The 21,822-nt window shown below is 37.4% G+C and overlaps 1 protein-coding gene across 2 annotated transcripts in view; it reads left to right on the forward strand.

Moving 5' to 3' along the window:
• Nucleotides 1-21,822, forward strand: part of FBN2 (fibrillin 2) — a 190,018-nt gene that overhangs the window by 73,609 nt on the left and 94,587 nt on the right. For both annotated transcript variants that reach the window (XM_080575090.1, XM_080575089.1), the window contains 7 exons: nucleotides 1,433-1,585; nucleotides 2,365-2,598; nucleotides 4,095-4,232; nucleotides 11,406-11,525; nucleotides 12,071-12,196; nucleotides 13,181-13,303; nucleotides 14,354-14,476. In XM_080575090.1, coding sequence (XP_080431216.1) covers nucleotides 1,433-1,585; nucleotides 2,365-2,598; nucleotides 4,095-4,232; nucleotides 11,406-11,525; nucleotides 12,071-12,196; nucleotides 13,181-13,303; nucleotides 14,354-14,476 — 1,017 coding nt within the window. The remainder of the gene's footprint in view (nucleotides 1-1,432; nucleotides 1,586-2,364; nucleotides 2,599-4,094; nucleotides 4,233-11,405; nucleotides 11,526-12,070; nucleotides 12,197-13,180; nucleotides 13,304-14,353; nucleotides 14,477-21,822) is intronic.

Raw genomic sequence — 21,822 nt, forward strand, 5'->3', positions numbered from 1 at the left:
CAAAGTCTGCAGTTTTTTGAAGTTAAGAAAGAAAAACAGACTTTGTTTGTCTTTTCCAGTGTCTAGTTATGGAATCTAATGTAGCCATCCTGGGTTATACTGAAGCTATATTATGAGCAAAAGATAACAAAATTGATCTATCCAGTGTTGTTCCTTTAAATAAATTAGCAGCAATTTGTCATAGTCCAGTGACTAATAAGATTTTCTTCAAGTCTTGTTTAGTGCATGCAAATAAATGTGCTAATTGTTTTACTCTGACCACATTGAAATGTTAATTTTTCTCCCATTTTTGTTTGTTAGCATAGAAGGCTGTGACGTACAGTATTTAGTTGCTGATTATTTATTTTTTTATTTTTTTTTATTGTTAATAGAATCATAGAATGGTTTGGGTTGGAAGAGACCTTAAAGATCATCTAATTCCAACCCCCAAGGTTGCTCAAAGCCGCATCCAACCTGGCCTTGAACACTTCCAGGGACAGGGCATCCACAGCTTCCCTGGGCAACCTGTGCCAGTGCCACACCACCCTCTGAGTAAAGAATTTCTTCCTTATATGTGGTTGGCTTAACTTTGTTCTTATGCAAGCTGAATGTTAATGATGCTGTTAGGAGGCACTACCCATAGTGATGAAGCACAGATGTGATTGAGACTACAGTAAGAATCACGGAATGGTTGAGGTGGGAAGGGACTTCTGGAGGCCATCTGGTCCAATCCCCTTGCTTAAGCACCTACAGCAGTGTGTCCAGGACCATGTGCAGGCAGCTTTTGAAGATCTCCACAGCCTCACTGGGCAACCTGTGCCAGTGTATTGTCACCTGCACAGCAAAAACATATTTTCTGCTGTTCAAGAGGAACCTCCTGTGTTCCAATTTGTTGCTATAGCTTCTTGTCCTGTCCAGGAGAAGAAAAGGAGAAAGGCAAGTAAAGAAGAATGGATAATTGGTCAAGGCCATTTTCTCCCATGTTTAGGAGATTCAATAGTTGGGCAAATTTTGAAATGGCTCTATTCTTTCTTCTACGTACTCATCGAACGCAGTCTGAAATAGTTTGAGTAGTATCTATGGCATTTTTATTCTGTCCAATATTTCTGTACTGGTTGTTGACAAAGCCACTAGAGAAAATATGCCTAGTCCATTCCACAAAGTAGTCTGTGAAAGAAGTTTAGAGCTTGTCAAGACTGGAAGAAAAGATGAGTTTGATAACTAGATGTTGGATTAATGCAAGACTCATATCAATGAATGTATGTAACCTAGCAGTCAACCAAATGTGGAATAGATTGGTGCTAATCTCCTCAGATAATTGTTGGGTGTGTTTTGTTTTGATTTTTAAATACAACTCTTTAAACATTTTAGTACTTACATGAATTGAATAAGGGAAAGTAGTTTTGAGAGTTCATGTTACTATTTTTGGTTTTCTTTCTAAATTAAATTTCAGATCAGAGGGCAAGTACATGTTTCTCCAGCTTAGTGAATGGCCGCTGTGCACAGGAACTTCCTGGTAGGTTCACCAAAATGCAGTGCTGCTGTGAATCTGGCCGGTGCTGGGCTATTGGATCTGTTCCAGAGATGTGTCCTGTTAGAGGATCTGGTGAGTGGCTTGGTGTTTATTTTGTTTGTTTTTTTCTTCTCTTTCTTGCTCTCCTAGTGGGCTGGAGATCGCTGGAATATTTTAAACTACTTTAAAATGTAGGTTAAAAGGAGAAAGAAAGTCAAGATTTAGATTGTTATTCATTCTAGTGTTTTTAATACTGATGTTTCATCTGTATAAATGGTTCATCTGTGAACCATTTTTTTTTCTGGTCCATTATTGTTTGGGACTAGTTTCTTTAACGTCCTTTTGTTGACATTGGAAGTAGTTCTCGGGAAATGGGGAAGATTTTGTGGTAAAGCTCAAAGAGGAAATGACTCTGAGGGTCCATAGTTCATTTCAATTTAAAGAAACAGCTGCTCTCCCTTTCCATTAAACTTCATGTTACTTTGAACTAGAAATGCATCAGCATTTCATTTATTCTTTCAACTCTGTGCTCACAGAGTGCTATTCCACATCCCATGTGAAATGTGTCTTATCTGTATCAAGATCTCTGAGAAATCAGGGAGTTAATGCTGTTGGAAACACAAGTGGTTTTGACATATAGCTGTAAATTAAAATACTTCCTTTTATTATTCTTAGTGTCCTTCCTTAAATAACACCTGTCACAATTGTGGAATCCCCTTGAGATTAGATGTGGGAGGGGGAACACATAACATGAAAGAAATGAGGAACCAGTGTTCTGGTTTCTGCAGCATGCAAAGATCTTTACCTTCCTCAGAAGCTGGCTTTGAAGGGTTGATTTACTTCGTGCTTCTTTTTGTGTTCCTGTTCAACAGATGAACACCGCAGACTTTGTGTGGATGGCACTTCTGCTGGAGGTGGTTCCAGGGGTGGTGGCACAGGAGGAAATGGATTCCTTCCCGGTGGCAATGGCAATGGCTACAGCCCAGGAGGAGCAGGATTCATTCCCATCCCTGGAAGCAATGGTTTCTCCCCAAGCGTAGGCGGAGCAGGGGTAGGGACTGGTGGTCAGAGTCCCACTGGAAATGGCCCAATAATTACAGGGTTAAGTAAGTATTTGCATTATTATGACTTGTTAATCTCTTTTGATTCCTTCTATTTTTTTTTTTTTTATTTTTTTATGCTTTGTTTTTATTCTGAAAATGATACTGTATTCTTAACACATGTTCTAAGATGCCTTTGCATATAAATGTATATAGGAGACTTCAGCTGATACATCAGACTTTGGGAGCATCTTTTTTAGCAAGAGTTCAGATGAATGGATTTTTTTTTCTTCATTTCTGTTATAGAGTCCTTAAGCCTGTAGCTTTAGTATCAACAATTAAGTATAATGAAAAGATTTGTTTATTTTATTTATTTATTTAATATCTCTCCCTGCCAGTGTGTGTATTTTCATTCCTTTCCCTTATCAGCCAAAGGCCAGTCTACCTATTCATTTTCCGACTTGGACTCTTAATAGAGTACCTTTCCTATCTTACTGTATGTCTTCATTTCATTCACGTGATTAATCTTACTACCTGTTGGTTCTATAGGAAAGAATTTCTTACCAGGAGAAGTTTCCCAGCGTGTACTTTACACTTACTTCCAAGACTTGGATAGACTAGCACGGAAGACTAAAAATTCTGTCTGTATTCTGTCACCATGTGTGCGCAATTTTTGTATATGGGGGAGGTGTATATGTGTATATGTATTGTATTTGTGTACTTTAGTCCATTGTTATTATTTATTTTTTATTATCTCTTACTGCCTTTAATTCACTTTTCCTCTCCACCTTGCACAACTGTGGTGACTGATATTCTTCAGAGAACTAGTCCCAGCAAGTTATTTTGGAATTCTTTTAAGTGCTTATACAGTAGTTACAGCTAACTATAGAGAAAAAACCTAATGAAGAATCATTGAATATCCTAAGTTGGAACAGACCCCTTAGGATCATTAAGTCCAAATCCTGGCTCCACACAAGACCACCCTAAAATCAGACCCTGTGTCTGAGAATGTTGTCCAAGAGCTTATTGAACTTCATCCAGCTCAGTGCCGTGACCTCTTCCCTGGGGCACCTGTTCTAGTGCCTGACCACCCTCTCAGAAGGGTGAAGAAGGCAAGACTTCAATGATTTTTATTGATCTTCCTGCCTTTGGCACTTTTAAGTTTGGTGTTTATGACAGTAGTCCGATAAGAAAGAGCTTTATGTTCAGCTACCATGTACTACCTGTATGTGAGTTTATGTACTGGTAATATATATCTCACACATTGGCTTCCCACTTTACCACATATGTTTGAATTTTTCACTTGTGCTGTGCCGGCTGATCTGTCTTGGTCAGCGCTAATAAGACTCCAAATTTCTAACTATTCTCAAAAAAATCACCAACATTTAAAATAAACTGTTCTCTTTCCTTACCTTGCCAAATCTAAAACTTACCCATTCTGCAGGAACACTACCTTGCTGTAAGCACAAGGTGAAGTCACACATACATGAAGTTTATTTGTATTTGAAAGTATGAATATCTGTCTTGTGTTCTCTCTCTTTTTTTTTTTTTTTTTGTACTAGCAATACTCAATCAGACAATAGACATCTGTAAGCACCATCCCAACCTTTGTTTAAATGGACGTTGTATACCAACCATTTCTAGTTACCGATGTGAGTGCAACATGGGCTATAAACAGGATGCAAATGGGGATTGTATTGGTAAGTGAACATTTCTAAAATCCATTATTCATTTTCAAAATACTAACATTTTTCAGGTTAATTTTTTTTTTCAAAAATACCAAACATTTTATCTTTCCTCACATACGTATTTATTTTTTATTTTAATAATACTTCTCTTGTGAAAGAGAATGCAAGGAGTATGTTATTACTTACACTTGAGGAATTTATAGTCTTTATGAGAGTTATCTGCTTCCTAAAAAAAATCTTGAATCAAAATTATGAGTATGGAGTATTAATCTATGAGATAGGTATTGTACATTTTTCTGTTCACATTGAGCAAGTTAAGTTCTGTTCTTACTTACTCTTTTGTTATGCTCGTGTAGCTCCTTTTTTTCTTTTTTTTTTTTTTTTTTGCCAGAGGAGTTAATGTTGAGTTATATCCAAGATAACTAAGGGCAGAATTTATGTTTTTAAAGATATGAAATCATTAGTAGAATGGATGATTAAATTTTGATTATAGTTGTATTTCATAAATTATCGAATGCTAACTTCCTATAAAAAGCACAGAATTTGGGGTTCTACACTTCCATTCAGTACTGTAAACATCAGTCTTGCAGTGCCAAAGAATTATCAGGTGTTCTTGTGGGGTAGTTTTGTGGACAAGAGCCCTGTAAATGAAGGATACAGCATCTTAAGTAGAAAGGATCCTAAGGGCCTAAGTGTAAAGCTCTGTTTCTCTTGCTGATTAAATTGGCTTATTGATTCTTTTTATAAAGAGATTTGAGATTTGTGAATTAAAGATATTATGTAAGAGCTTGTTACCTATAGTTTTTTCTCTCTGAAACAGTGCTTTTAGAATTAATTTCTAGTGTGCCTGTGGATTAGGGGAAAATACAGAAAAAAAGAATCACAGAAATTGAGTCCTTAAAAAGATCTTGTAACCAAGGCTATCAAGCAAATGCTGGGAACCACTGCAACTTCATGTTGTTGCACATTCTTCCATTTCATCTGAATTCCAAACTGAGTACCAGGACCTAGCCGGGTTGGCACCCTGCCTTCTGGAGAAGTGAAATGGAACGATTGTTGAATAGTACTTTTCCTTTGGTGTCTCTGTTTGCTACTGTGTCTAACGTCTCTGTTTTTCTTTCTCACATCGACTTGATACAGTGCCCTTGAAAGTTTGCAGGTCCCCTTAGCTAATCGGTTTTCTTGCACCCAAGAAACCAGTTATAACTACCTTCCTGAGAATTGTCTGTACAACTTGTAAAAAACTGTCAGGGGTGGAGATGCCACCACTTCCCCACTAAGTCGTATGTCCAGAAAGCTTTCAGAGCTTCTAATCTAGTTTAAACACAATTTGACAAAAAAAAATAAAAAAATGTCAGCTCATTATTTCTCGTGTTATCCACAGGGTTGTAAGAAAAGCAGGTTAGTACCTTTCTCTCTGCACTTCTTTGTACTTGAGGAGTGTTAAAGTTCCTCTTCCAAGTTCTCCTCTGTAATATGTATAGAAAATCCAACTTTACCAGCTTTTTATCCTCAGGCAAAAATTTTCTAGTGCTCTGATCTCTGGCTGGGAAATTTAAGAGATTTATTCTCTTGCCACATCCTTCTTGCCTCAGAAAGTATGAGTGCACTGTAAGTGAGGAATGTAGTCTTACTGTAAATCTATCTTGCATTGATATGCTTTTACAATGTATGCAGAGTCCTTGCACTTTTGATAACAGCATTACATTTTGCATCACTAAAATCAGTATCTCCTAACTGTGGTGAATCTTGACTCGTAGAAAACAGTCTTAAAATGTTCTAATCATCTTCTGAAAGCTGGCATATTAAACTATTTCGTGTGAAAGAAAATCGTGGGAAACTAGCTGGTTTAGTCTCTTGCCTAACAAAGTTTCATCAAGTTATTCTTCATGAAATCTAGTTTACAACTTGTGTTCATATTCTTTGTTATCTGGGGGGCAAGTTGAAAATCTTAGTGAAGCACACAGATTTTTGTTACGTAGTTGGTAACACAATATACGTTTATTACATTTTTATTATTTTTGCTTTCTAACTTTGAATGAAGAAGTAAAGATAAATAATGCTAAAAATCTGAGTTTGTGTTTGTTGTAAAGTTTGCAATGGAACAAAATGAAAGGCATTTCTAAATGACTTTTCTGAGGCAACAATCTTGTGTTCAAATCATTAAAAAACAGTGACAATTAACATTATGGTAGAACACAGTTATGATAAATGCTTATTCATGCATGTAAAAAACTACTCTTCATAAAGAAATACACTGAAGGAGCAAGAGAAACATAGCTCAAAAAACTGAGCCTACATACCATGGAAAGGCATAATATCATGTGTCTTTAAAATCCTCTCCTCTTAAGGCAAGAAAAATTTGACTGAGCTACTTTGTGCTTCATATCAGCAGAGAGCGTAAAGGTGACGTGGCATATAGTGATTAAGTAATAGTTCACTCTGGCATATGATATTTTAATGCTGTTAAACTCAAAGCCCTTTCTTACTTTGAAAAGCACAGAAAATAACTTTTACTTCGGTGTTGCTTATTCAATGTTTCGATAGCATTAAATCCGTATGATTATTAATCAAATGCATGTATTGGTAATGTGGTATACATAAGTTAACAGTCTAGGAAACAAAGAACCAAAGCAAATATTGAGATGGTAAGATTAACACTCAAAACACCAGAGGCAACTTGTAGGAAAATATAGTTAGGTAGATAACCAAAGGCCTAATCTGAGCTTCCATGTGCCTTTAGACCTGTGTTTTTAGTGAATGCCAGTTTCTGAAACCATTGGCACAAAAGAAGTGAGTGATACATTGTCTTTAGTGTCCTTTTGGCTTCCCAGCCCAAACAACCAGGCATTCATTTATGCATGCCATCTGGCAGTGGCTTTTGGTTTTAGTCCAAAATAGGATTTAAACTCTGCAGTTGAGTTTATTGTGAAATATTTTATTTGCTCTATCTTTGTACCACTTGATAGGTAGGTTGCAGCAAGTAAAGTAATGTTTAATTTAAACATTTTTTTCAATTCTTATAGAAAAAATCATACAGGAAAAAACAAACTAGGACAACAGTCTGTGGTTTAAAAGACCTATCAGATATAACTGTTTGAGTGATGACAATGATTGACAGAAAGATATAGTGTGTTCTTAGTAGCTGGCTGGCATTCTGTCCCTTTCTCTTCTACAGGGTCACTCTGTAGACCACTAGCATGCCATTCACCTTCCACTCCAGCCTGCGGCAAGCTGTATCAGATTTTGAATTTGAGTTTAAAATTCTTGAAAACTGTGGGACTAGAGTGATAGGTACATTAAACAAAGTTGTTTACCCATCTAATTCTCCAGCAAACAGCTATATGCCCAGAAAAAGAAAAAAAAAAAAAAAAGAAAGAAAAAAAAGAAAAAAAGGAAAAGAAAAAAAGGAGTATTCACACAGGAAACTTAGTCTTGACTTCATAACTCATTATGAAAGAGTAGTCTGAAACCTCCATCAATGCTGGATGCATTCGGATCAAAACAAAGATTTCAGGTGGTTTAACAGAAGCAGATACTCTGCCACCTGCAGTAATGTCCTAGATTGAAAGAGGTGGTTGGAGACATGGCTTCCAGCAAGTTTAAGTGTCATTTTGCCTATTTTTTTTTTCTATGTGAAACAAATCTGTCATTGCAAATTATTTTAACTCTCCAGTGGTTTACCTTTTAAGGAGCTGCTTGTATTCAGGAGACCTTGTCTGGCTGTTATTTTCTGGTTGTATTACAAAGAAGTAGTAAGAGTGTCTTAAGTGCCTTATTGAACTGCTGATTTGTGAATGTTAGTGGCCATAAATCACACAGAAAGTTGTCTTGGAACTTTAAACAGGAACTTAACTGCATATGTGTATTGTGTGTATTGATACATACTAAATTAAAGGGTTGCTTCAGTCTAATTTGGGCACTCTTATTGCTGAAAGAACATACTTGGGGAATGTTACATTTCACTGTATGATATTGGGTTAATAGTACATAAATGAACACTGCTTCCATACTACTCTAAGACACTGGCTGCCTACTCCCCAGGCAATAAATTAAGAAGCCAGAATTTATTAAATATTTTTGTATAGAGTTAAAGAAAAGAAAAATCTTCTTTAAAAATTATCCTGTCAAATCAAAACATAATGCAGTTAAACACTGCCTTCTAACCTAAATGTGTATCATGTTTTTGTCATGACGGAACATTGCTTGATGCGGCATAAGGACTGTAAGTAGTCCTAAGTGATCTTACACTGAAAGATGGTCGTAATATCCCAAACTGATAGATGGCTAAAATATTACTACCTTTATTTCATTCTGTTTATAAAATCTCTGTGTAAAACAGTAGATACTTTAAAAGTGTCAGCAAGCACATTTCTGTGCTCTGCTGAGATTTGTATTTGCAAACTGACTATAATTCCTTATTGTAAATCTTGCAATGGATCTTCACACTCATCACTGTAAGTCTTAAGGGTGTTTTGGGAGTTCCATGCTGTCTCTTCTGACAAGTGTTACGGATGAAATACTGAAAAGAGGAGTTGTGTGATGCAAGTGGTGAAAGAGAAATATTCATCACTGAAGAGAGGCATGTTGGGAGATTGAACAAAACGGGTTAAATATCTCTGTCTCAGATGTTTCCTGTTTACACTGCTTGGATATGCATGCTTGCAATGCAAACTCAAAGCCAACGACTTCTTTATATTAACACATACTTGCTATTTCCCTCTTTTATGAACACCTTATAAAAATAAGAGCATCTTAAAATGCATATTTTATAGGGAAATCATCTGATGCACATGGCTTTTCAAGGATTTTCTAAGCTCAAGTCAGCTATTTCATAGAGGAATGTTGCATTCCTGCTGTAGAATTTATAAATTAATTTACAGTGAGATACATTGCTAGCATGAACATTTCTTTAACAGATGAAGCAAGTTGAAACCTGTAATAAAGTAAGTCATAAATGTCATTCTCTGTAGGAAAACTAAGCAAAATAGAGGAGCGCCATGTCTATTATTTTTAAGTTCCCCCATCCTCCCCTATACCAAAGAAAGATAAATATACTGTAAAGTATTTTAGATTAAGATATTTGACAAAACAGTAGTGTGAAAATGTGATTTAGATTTTGGCATTTTGTTGGTAGCTGGTGACTTCATTCTGATGGAATTACGTGCAGTCCTCCTGCATACTGGCTGAGCACTGAGAAAAAATACCCACTCAGGAGGAAGAGCATCTCAACATCTAGACGTTGTAGAGAAACATGAGGGCAGGAAGCTACTACAATAACATAGAAGTCTTTTGCCATGTAAAAAGCTGATGCACTTTATGTTATCTTCATTGTATTTAACATTCTGAATTTCTCTGTTCTTTATCTTGCTTCATTCTTGTGGTTTTACTGGAGTGGTGCTATCAGCTGCCGATGCACGTGTGAATGAGCTAAATATGCATGAGAGGAGGTATTTGATTCTTCCATTTGCTTTGCCTTCATTCATTTAACTGTTTACCCCAAACAATCTGATTGTATCTAGGCATCAGGAGTGCTGTAAACAGACTCACTAAATTGTTGATTTGGGTGACCCCAGATCTCGTTGATATGTATGTTGATGGTATTGGTTTTAATGAGTATACCTTAACACGTTAAGTCCTGTGAAGTTCATGGTGTTGTTTATGGCTTAATTAGAACAAAACTAACTTTTTGCCATTTTTAGAATCAAGTCATTCATAGTCATTCATCAAGTCATCCAACACTTTCAAGAAGTATGTGTTGAGCATATAAATGAAAATATCTGCATTTAAATTTGATCTCTCATTTGATCCCATTATTTCCAAGATGTAATGAACGGAGTTTTAAAACTAAATCTGATAAAGAGTGATACAAATGATCAGCAAAGTTACCTATGTTTTTCCTGAATTTCTGATAGCTTACACTGCAAAATGCATGGTAAAACGATCATTGCTAAGAATTGTAGCTGTGACTTTGCTATGTGCCAGTTTCCTACAGCAGCTTACAGCCAGATAGGATGGTTACCCAGAACCCCCCAATAAGCATTGACTTTAAAACCTACCTGGATGAAGACGTGTAATTTCAGACGTACAGGGGAAATGGAGGGCATAGCTGGGGGAAACAAGGCACATCAGCAAAGGTCATTGATAGAGAAAGGAGGATTTAATCAAATGATCATTCAGTTTGTAACCTGTGAATTTAGTTGTAGCAGAGAAAAGCTGCTCAGATCAACCTTTGGTAGCTGTAGGAGATACTGCGACCCAGTGGTCCTGCCTGCAAGACCGGAGGACTGCACTTGCTCTGCTCCCAGGATCAGGGAGGGCAGGGAGCAAGCACCTCTGAGAACTTGCAGAGGGCTTTAGGGAATGTAAAGGGGAGGAATAATCAGTGCCTTTTTAGAGCTGGGAGTAGCTGTCTCAGACCAAAGTCACAGTTGACTCATAGGAAACCACTGGAGATCAAACTTGAGAAAGGTTCTTGAAGGGGATTAAAATTTTCAGAGCCCTGTGTCAAACAGGAGTTATTTCTGAGCAGTTACCTAACACTTAAAGCAGTTAAAGTGTATTTGTTTGCACCCAAATAACAAAAAACTTTGGGAAGGTCAATAAGGTACATTATAGAAAAGAGCTAGATTAAATGCAGCACTACTCAAATGCAGACTGTGGTTGAGAAAGCAATGATGCATAAACAACTGAGATGTGGTGCACAGGCTATAGTCTCATTAAGAATCCCTCCTGCTGATGTGCAGCCCCTCCTCATGTTTCTGTAATAAACCTGTGACATAATGGGGGATTTTAGATGCCAAGATCCACTCCTTTTACAATGCCAGTTTTGATCTGTGTTGGTTTTATTCTGAAGAATGAGTGGTCATTCAGTTAAATGAAATTCTGTTGACTAAAGGGTTGTTTTAGTAGGTGATCCTGTGTCTCAAAATCCTAATATGTTATTTTTCTTTTGTCTTCTAAGATGCATACAAATGATGCAGTAACATTTTGTTTCTTGAAAATGTCTGCCTAGTTGTACTAAAATCAGCTCTATGATCTTATGAAAGTCATGATTTTGTATCAAGAGCAAGTTTTAAGTTTCAGCATTTGTCAGTTACTGTCTTTTTAACTTAGAAACTTCTAGACTTGGAAAAATGTTGTATATATGGTAAATTCACTAATGTTCCCCTGTACTGCCAACAGATGTTGATGAATGCACATCAAACCCATGCTCTAATGGAGACTGTGTCAACACACCTGGTTCATATTACTGCAAGTGCCACACGGGTTTCCAGAGGACTCCTACCAAGCAAGCTTGCATTGGTAAGAAAATTTGCTTTGTGTCTACTGATGTTGCAGAGGTTCTGACCCCTTCTATCAGATCCTATTGGAGTTCAAAGAATAGTTACTAGTGCAATTTCAGTAAATCCCGACAGATGTTGTATTAATTGGAACCCTAGTTCTGGGCCACTACTCCATTTATTGTGCTGTTCTATTATTCTGGAGTATCTGTTACTTGGCCAGCCCATTCTAACTGGGAATTTGACAAAAGATCATGAAATAGACTATTAGTACGACAGGTATGTATTTGCGTATGGATGTAGATGAATGTGTAGGCAGTTTTATAGAGTTATTTATAATGTAACTGTTGAGCATAGCTGACATAGCATTTATTGTAAAAGTGTGAAAAATAAAACTTTTTATATCTCTAATGGAATGAGAATGAATTCTTAACCATTTTTGGATTTATTTCTTAAGTAATATTTAAATAAAATGGCAGCATTTTTCAAAGCAATAATTGTCACTATATAAATTTTATTTTATGGTAACTGATTGTATGATTTTTTTTTTTTTTTTTTTTTCCTTAGATATAGATGAGTGCATCCAGAATGGTGTTCTTTGTAAAAATGGCCGGTGTGTAAACACTGACGGAAGTTTCCAGTGTATTTGCAATGCTGGGTTCGAACTGACTACAGATGGAAAAAACTGTGTGGGTAAGATCTCTTCATATGTGTCAGGCATTGGCTTGGCAATACTAGAAATTGTACTTCATAGTGCTGTAGCACAGTGATGATTAAGAATTACCTTTTGTATGATAAGGCATGACCTGAGGTGAACTTACCGCCTCTGCAGTGAAATAGACATTGTATGGAACTGTATATTTTCAAAGAAAACTGGAGGTAAGTTTTGTTTTTGAAGCTACATTTCTCCACAGGATACCCAGGTAGCTCAGTGCCAGGAATAATATTTTTTCTTAAAGCTTCATAGTAAGTGCTTCGTATATCATAGAATCCCAGAATGGTTTGGGCTGGAAGGGACCTTAAAGACCATCTAATTCCAACCCCTCCACCATGGGCAGGGACACCTTCCACTAGACCAGGTTTCCCAAAGCCCCATCCAGCCTGGCCTCTAACGCTTCCAAGGATGGGGCATCCACAGCTTCTCTGGGCAACCTGTTGCAGTGCTTCACCACCCTTAAACAATTTCTTCCTTATATCTTATCCAAACTTACCCTCTTTTGTTTAAAGCCATTACCTCTTGTCCTATCACTACACTGCCTGACAGAGTCTCTCCATAGCTTTTCCGTAGGCAAGGAAAATTTCAGCACTGCTGAGGAAATAACTCTTTTTAATTTTGTCTATACTGTGTCAAAAAATCTTCCTAGATAAACAGCTAGTTGTAACAAGCTCTTAATTCGATCAGGTGACTGGAGCTTTTTATTCGTTCACATAAGAAAGTGTGATGCACCCTGTTCTTCCATACAATCTGCTGAAACACACAAAGTAACTGGTCACGATGGGGGAAAAGTTTACTGCTTTGTCTGTAGAGAGAAAGCTTTTCAGATGCTTCATTAGAGTTACTGGGAGTATTTAATCTACAAGTGAAGGAATCTTTCTTATCATCTCTCCTGTTATTTACACTATGTCATTTTCTGGAGATGAAAGAATATAGGAAGTTTTCTTTGCAATATTTTGCAGACCATGATGAGTGTACCACTACAAACATGTGTTTAAATGGGATGTGCATAAATGAGGATGGGAGTTTTAAATGCATCTGCAAACCAGGATTTGTTCTGGCTCCAAATGGGCGTTACTGTACTGGTATGTAGAACTGTGGGTAACTCATTAAGACAATCTTGATTGAAAACAGTTTTTCCTGTATTCATTAAGAATGGTAATCTCATCACAGGGACTTAATATCATACCTTCCTAATTCATTATGGTAGATGTCTTAAGCTGCCTAAATATAAGTTTTTAAATTACAGAAAGAAAGAAAGAAATTATTTAGTATTGTTCAAATAGGACAGCAGGTGTTAAATCAGCTTTTGAAACGTCTTGAAGTCATCTTAAATGCAGCAAAATATGCAGACCCTTAATGAAATGGTAAAGTGAGTAGCAATATGGGAAGTTTACAAGGGTTAAAATATTTTACTTTGATAAACACAAATGTATGCTTTCCATACCACTATTCTGGCAATTCAGAATGCATAACATTTAAGACACCATATTTGGCATAGAGAATTATAAGCTTTTTAAAATGAGGTCATGGAAATATTGCATTAAACATTTTAAGAATGGAGTCTGATTTAATTTCAAGTAATGGAAGATACCTGTTACAGCCAGTAGAAATAGGTTTGGACTTATTTTTGACTTATTAAGTATTTTTAGGAGGTGCAAAATCATGCATATACATTAGCTATCTGCTTTGAAGTTAAACCTTTTATATTAGCTGTGTTTTTCTTAATATACATGCAGCCAGACTGTTCACTTGGAAATTGATGACCATTAAAATGTTCTTTGAAATTAAACTTTACTATCATAGAGATATTCTGTGAATAATGTTTCCTTAACCACACTTTAAAGCAAAGTTACAATATCATGAGATGGACAAAGAAGAAAATTTATTCCCAATTTTGTTTAATGTAGAATCTGAAATACTTTACCACTCCTTACAGTTTTTCTGACTTTTTAATGCACAGGTGGAATTTTGATTATTTAGTGTGATTCCAAGGTGAGACATTACTAGAAACAAAACAAGGATATATTAATGATTTATTCATTAATAAAGCCATTAGGTAATTCTAAAAATGTTAATTGTATACTTGTTCGAAAACAGCTAATATATTGTTGAATTGTGTTGCCTCCTGGTAGATATTGATGAATGTCAGACATCAGGAATATGCATGAATGGTCACTGTATAAATACTGAAGGATCCTTTCGGTGCGAATGTCCACCTGGCTTGGCTGTTGGGGTTGATGGTCGCGTGTGTGTAGGTAAGTGAGATTTTTCTTTATTGAAAAGTGGAATTATCGGGTGAAATTAAAGATATGCATTACGTAACATTCTGCTATGCAATGTTGACATCACCTATAGAATTAAAACAAACCAGAAAGGATTTTTTCTTAAATAAAACTGATGTCTTTGTCTTTTGTTCTGCTATGAGTTTGTGTTGATTTGTGTGCATATACGTATTCAGATTTATATTTAGTTGTGCATAATCCACTCCAAATCACTAAAGGAGGTACATCTCTTGATTGCAACACTGTTATTTTTGCACTCCTGTTTCCATGCCTTTCTTTAATTGGAAAACATTTTTATTCTCTCTGTACTATATTGTTAAAAAAGAAGCTCTAGCAAGAGAAATGGCAAAAACTAGATAGATAGTTTCTGTGAACTCAAGTATCATTATTACTGATTCTTAGGAAATCTTGCATTAATTTATCCAATATGCCTAACATTAAAAGACAAGAAGCTTGAAGCTGTGAAATCAGACTGGCACCACCTCTTGTTTACCTGTTATTCCTATAAATTAAACTTAATACTCAACTCTAGCCTTCCTGTCATCTCTTTTTTCTTGAGGAATACCCTTTTCTAGTCTGCTGATGAGTAAGCTTTTGTCACGTAATCTGAACTGCAGTCTCTTTATCTGTTCAAATATTATTAGTTGACAGTAAAGAGATTCTCCACCTTGCTGCATCAGGAACTCTACCATAGTGTCAGGGCTAGAGCTCTCCAGATGAAAAAAGAGCATTTTCAACCCAATGAAGAAAAAAGGGTAGAGGACAAGACATATTCAATCCATTGTTTTCTAGCGATTGCTGATAAAAAGGGTGGAGAACGTTATATATTTTACAGAAATCTGAGAGTGATGAGTCTGCCTGCACTAGGGACTGTGATACTGCAAAGTTTCTTAAACCAGTTTTGGCTAATCCACAGGAGATTCCATCTTCCCCTTCTTTCGTGTATCAGAACATCACCTTCACTGTATCTCCTAAACTTCTTCTCTCTAACTCATGAACATATCTATAATCAGGCATATTAATGAGCCAAGGCTCAGTAAGTAGATAGGTATGGTGTTAAGCTTCAGCAGGGGAATGTGCCTATAATGGGTCTTCCTTGAGTGAAAAGTGCACCACTGGTAGCAGCACAATGCATCAGCTTCTCGATTGGTACACACATGTCTTTGCTAGATGCTGCTGCTGCCATTGGAGCTGGTATTAGATCAGATTAAGTAATTTTGTCATGATGTTTGACAGGTTCATGCAGCAGTAAAGGCAGAGAGCACCATTGGCTTAGCTCTGCAATTGTTCCATAAATTAATAATTAATTTCTGCTGCTGGATACTTATATATCTTATCAGCATGAGTCCAGATAAAATGACTTCACCACAGAATTTGGAGTTTATCTCAACATAAAGGGATGTGAGATACTACATGCTTGTGTTACTAATATCCATTTCAAACAAAATTTTAAATTGGGCAGAAGTTCTTGAAAGTAAAATCTGGTACAAGCATTCATATCAAGTACCTCTGCTAACTGGCCCTTTCTGGTATCAATTCAGTTTTAAAAAAAAATGCATGTTTAAAGCTCGGAATGGCTTAATAAGTAGTCTAATAAAAAGCACTTTCTCAGTCCCTCAGTTGGATCCCAAATATTTGTTGTTTTTAAACAAATGAGAATTTTGTACATTTTAGCATACTAAAAAGTTTGAGCCAACAAATGCAAGGATTCTTCTCTAGCCAGGTTGTTTGTTTTCTTCCAGTTTATTAAATGTTTGGAGAAAAGCAGTGAAAATATAAAACAATGAGAAAAGGCTTGGTGTACTGTTTTCAATATATGAATTTCGCTGCTTAGTGGCACAGCAGCAAAACCAGATTTGAGTACAAGCTGTTCAGTACCCTTTTTGTGGTCCAAGTTGGCCTCATCTTCACCCTTGTCAGTGATACAGCTGCAAAGAATCAAGTCAGTGCTCAATTTGCTGTGTTCCCATTTACCTAAAGCTGCCACAGTTCTAGCAGCTAAAGGCTTCGCAAGTTGGCTATCACCTGTGAACAAAACTTTTTATTTTAAAATGTTCAGTTCCACATGTGACATATCCTTAAGGTTTACCATGAATGCTTAAATTTTCAACAGGAAATATCCTTAATGTGACAAAAATCCCAAGGCAGAATTGTGATTTATTTGGAAAATTCATTTTAAAAGGATGATGATGTTATTATTCCAGGCATAAAGTAAAATATGAGATCTCAAACAGCGCCTAACAAAAATGTCCTTATACATGACCTTCAGAATAGAATTTCAGAGCCAATCTGTAGTTCAGAATTTTGTGTGTGTCTGTGTGTATATATATATATTTACACAAGCTGTGTTAGCTACAGGAATTCTCTGGTTATTCTGTCATATACTACATGATAATAATAGTTTTCAGACACTCTGGCGGCTAGAAAAATATTCACACTAAGAGTATTCATAGTCTGAAAATTAGTAAGTTACATGTAGTTTCCTTTTAACAGTAATCCCACAAATGTTCCAGCCAATTATCAAAAATTGATAAATAAGTAAGGGTGTACAGTTCAGTTCTCTCACTTTTACTTTAAGCAGTATTTTACTTATGAATAGTAACATTAATTCTAGTGGGACTATTCATAGAATAAAGTGCTTTTTTATTTAATATTAATAAGTATGGCAGACTCAACTACAAAATATTATACAAGTTTGGGAAAAAAATTACAACAAAGGAGAACAAATGCTTGGAAAAGGAACAGTTAGATAACTTCTCAGAGCCAAGGTAATATTTGCAGGCATTTCAGGTTTGGCTGTTCTTCTAACTGCAACTTCATGCTCAGATACCTCAGCTGGCTCTGTGTATATGCGTGTCATCTCAGAACTTGCAGTGACCTAAGGCTGTAGCTTTGTGCAGTGTTGTTTGTTCTTTACTGAGGTACTTTTTGTTATGATTCAGTCTGCATTTCACATCTCTGCCCACAGCTGTAGCCATCTAGGGCAAAGGAGCTAAGTTTTATTTCAGTCTGTTTAGGTATTTTGCAGAACCATGCCCCAAAGTGTCGGTTATGAGCACTGCATGATTTGGCCTTCTCTGACATTTGGATGGTTGCAGTGACTTTTACCGGGAATAGGTCAACCACTGGTCCACCAGACCTTGACCACAAATGTAGTGGTGATAACACCTGCAGGTGTTGAAATGCTTCATCACAAAATTTGAGTCTAGAAATGCCATCCTCCAGAAAACTGTGTAGTGAAAGCTCAGAAACAGATGTATAGTTAAGCCAATGCTAGGCTCTGATCCAGGGCATGAAAAAAAAATTATGCCTCTCTTTCCAGCCGTTTTGTCAATGTCCCCTTCCCTAGAGAGGGATTCCAGCCGCTTGTCTTCCTTGCCCAATAATTGTTGGCTACTGGCCCCATTATCCCAGCATCAGAGCATCCAGGTGACACTGTGTTCTCTTGGACAATGGGTGAAATCTTTTTGCATATCTCACAGCTCACCTAAGGATAAGGATTGGGTGTTTACGACCTCATTTATGGAATCTGCCTCTTCTTCCCCCGTTCTCATGGTGGCCCTGCTTCAGGATAGCCTGCATCATCCATTTCCCCCTTCCCCTTCTTAGTAGGAGTTTCTTTTCTTACTAAACGAGCTGACTTTCATATCCATTGCTTTGTCTTATGTATGCGGAAGACTGTTACTGGGGCATGTTGAGTACAAATGAGTATGAATACCAGATTAGTATCACCACTGGTAAATTTATCATATTGTAAACCAGTGTTATGCAGTACAACAAAATGAGATCCTTAAACAAGGCCCCAGAGATGATAAACAGCATGCCAGGGAACACATCTAGTGAGTAAGCTGTTATACAACTCTGAGAACAAACATAACTCCAAGAGCAAAAAATTCAAAATTGTGACCAGCAGCTATTAAACAGATATAATGCTTATAACTATTTTTTTTTAACATACTCCGGTCGAATTTGTCATTATGTTAACCCTTCGTGCCCCACATAGAGCACCAAAAGGATTGTTGTGGTTTAGCTTAGCAGATAGCTAAGCACCACATCTTACCATTTACTCACTACCCCACCCTAGTGGGATGGGGAAGAAAATCAGAAAAAAACAAAGGTAAAAGCTCATGTGCTGAGATAAAGACAGTTTAATAGAACAGAAAAGGAAGAGAAAATAATAATAATGATAAAGGAATAAACAAAATAAGCAATGCACAATCCAATTGCTCACCACCCACTGACTGATGGCCAGCCAGTCCCTGAACAGCATCCCCCACCAGTCCCCAGCCAGCTCCCTCACAGTTTTGCTGTTCAGCATGACACCAAATAGTATGGAATATCCCTTTGGCCAATCTAGGCCAGCTGTCCTGGTTGTGTCCCCTCCCAGTTTCTTGTGCACCCCCAGCCTTCCCACTGGCAGAGCAGTATGAAAAGCTGAAATATCCTTGACTATGCAAACACTGTTCAGCAACAACTAAAATATCAGTGTGTTATCAGCATTATTCTTACCCTAAATCCAAAACACAGCTGCTAGGAAGAAAAGTAATTCTGTTCCAACCGGAACCAGGACACCAACATTCTGAAATTAGTAGTCCAAGGTTGATCAAACTATACTTTGGGAGCAGCACAGGTCCATCAGTAAGGTTCATGGTCAGAACTCTTGGGACGTGGGTAACTTGAGCTTGGTGAGTTGCCTCAGGCAACTAATGAACAGACACAGCGATGGCTGTCCTCATCCTCGCTATCAGCATGAGACAAACAGACTTGGGAGGACATTCTTTCTGACATAGTATTGCTGTTTAGGTTCATGAGGTATAAGCCTGGTTCTTTCTCCTGCACAGACTTTGTGAATCACTGGCTGTGTAGATAAGACTGTTTTCCTGTAATTAGCAAGGCAGTCCTACACAGGTTCCCTGCACTTCTTTAAAAACATTGTGCTATGTGAAAGAACACTTGCTCCCTGCAAGTGGGGAGTCATTCAGGGCAGGGCAGTCGTTCAGTACATTTGTAGCTTCCTCCAGCTGCTTCCCACCTTCACAGTTTTCAAGACCTTCTTACTGAGTATTTCTTCCACACTTACCAATCTTTTCTCCCCCTGCAATTTTCCACTGGTGCCATTTCCTCCCCTTGAAATTGCTTCTTCAATCTCTACCAGACACATAACTAGGAGAACAGTCTCAATTCTGTGAGAGGACAATAACTGAAACTCCTTTATTCGAGACAGAGCAAGGCAGTATGGCATCTAGACTTTTTAGAGGTGGAAGGAAAGTATTGATGAAGCTAATTATTCTGCAGGGTACTTAAGCAGCTTTTCTTGTACAATACCACTTATCATTGTCAAGCATAAAAATCTTTTCCTGCTGTCAAGTGCAAGCAAATTGTACTGGCTTCACCTAGATTCTTGGCAAGCAATAAGTCCTGTAATCTGGGCCACATTTAGCTGTGCTCCAGAACTGTATGTTCCATGGGAGACCAAAAGCAAGAGAAAACATTTATGTACAGGCTATGCCTTTTTGTAGGAGCCAGTTTACAGCAGTCAAAGAGCAGGCAGAATGCATAAAGAATTGCCAGTTCTTATTGGAATTGGCACAGGATATTCAACATCTACTTTCATGTAACTTTTCTTTGTTGTTCTGGGGACGCGTTTAAGCAGACATCTATCTGGATTCCCCCAGATTCTCCTCAGTTTAAGTGCGTCCAGACTCATGTCCAGACCATGGTGTATTGTAGTTTTACTGGGAGATCAACAGAGAATGTAATTAAGGCCTAGGCTGGCCTAGTCTGTAGATACCTGAAACAAAGGGTATTTGTGTAGTTCTAGCAAGGGTTTATAGAGATATAGGAATCAAAACTAAAGGCTATTTATTCTGTCTGTATCCTGCAGTTTTCAACTACACATTCAGATGGACTGTCCACTCACGCTCTTGCTGGAAGATAGACAATATTATCCTATAAGCAAATGTATATATATGCAAAAGACATCTAACCCTGAAATGACAAAAAACAAAAACAAAAAAACCCACCCTCCAACCAAGAACAGAAACGAAACAAAACACACAAAAAGCAGTCTAAGAGATATTCTTACAGTTCTTGGTTAAGTATAGCACAGCAGAAGTTGGTTATACCTGTAAAGTCAGGCTGAAGGACTGCCAAGGCATCTTATCGCTCTTCAGGGTTCAGTCATGATTTACATGAATAAATCAGCTGGAAGACTGTCAATGTACACACGGTGAAGAGAGTCCTATAGCTGTATGATTGTCCTGTATATTTTTTCTTCTGTCTTTTATGACATTATTTTCAAGGTTGGAGACCTTCCAGGTATTTTCTGTTTCTTTCTACAGTGAGTGGTGGTATGTCGCAGCCATCATTTCCAGCCCTCTCCCCAGAGCTGGAACTAATTTCCTTAGTGGCTTTTTAATCACAAACCTCCTGTAAATTCTCTTACTCAAGGAAATAGTGCTGCTTCCTCACATCCTTTAACCATGTGTGGACATTGCCCAATCACTTGTGCTAGCAAGGTAGTGTGACCTCTGATATCCTAGAGTTTATCCAGCACTGGTGCCAGATTGTGTATAATCCTATTAAGACCACCAATCTCATATATGTGATGGTCTGAACAACCTGCTGAAACAGCATTTCTGTTCACAGTTGGTACGTACAGTAAGAGGCTATGCTCTCTTGGAAATAGGTAGCCTCCCAGGTTACCAGGCCCAGGCTGCTGGTGAGATTCCTACATGAGAAACCATTCCAAAAGTAAATGCAAGATCCGTGTCACCAGTTTATGGTTGCAGTCCTTCTCAATGGGAATGTTGAGGCATGACATGGAGATTAAAGACTATTCCGTGTTTCTTATTGAGATAGGTGTTGATAGATACATAAAGCTGCTCACATGTGAAGGTCATCTTTGTTGGGTCCTGTGGAATTCTAAGTTAGCCCACAACTAACTAGTTAGTTTAGGTAGTTTTAAAGTGCTCTGGAGAATACTCGAAGAACTGTTTTGAGGATTGGTCTTGATGCCATCAGGATTATTGTATCAAAGCAATGCAGCTGGAGGCAATGTAACTGTTTTGAAGAACTAAATTTTTTAGCTCTGATTGAGATAGAATAGAATTGACTAGTTCAGTTGGATGGGACCTACAAAGATCATCAAGTTCAATTGCCTGAGCACTTCAGGGCTACCCAAAAGTTAAAGCATGTTATTAACATCATTATTCTAATGCTTCTTGAGCACAGACATGCATGGGGGCATCACTCATCTCACTTTGAAGCCTGTTCCAGTGTTTGACCACCCTCATACTAAAGAAATCTGTCCTAATGTC

The sequence above is a fragment of the Anser brachyrhynchus genome (genome assembly GCF_964034855.1).
Source record: "Anser brachyrhynchus genome assembly, chromosome: Z".
Taxonomy (NCBI): Eukaryota; Metazoa; Chordata; class Aves; order Anseriformes; family Anatidae; genus Anser; species Anser brachyrhynchus.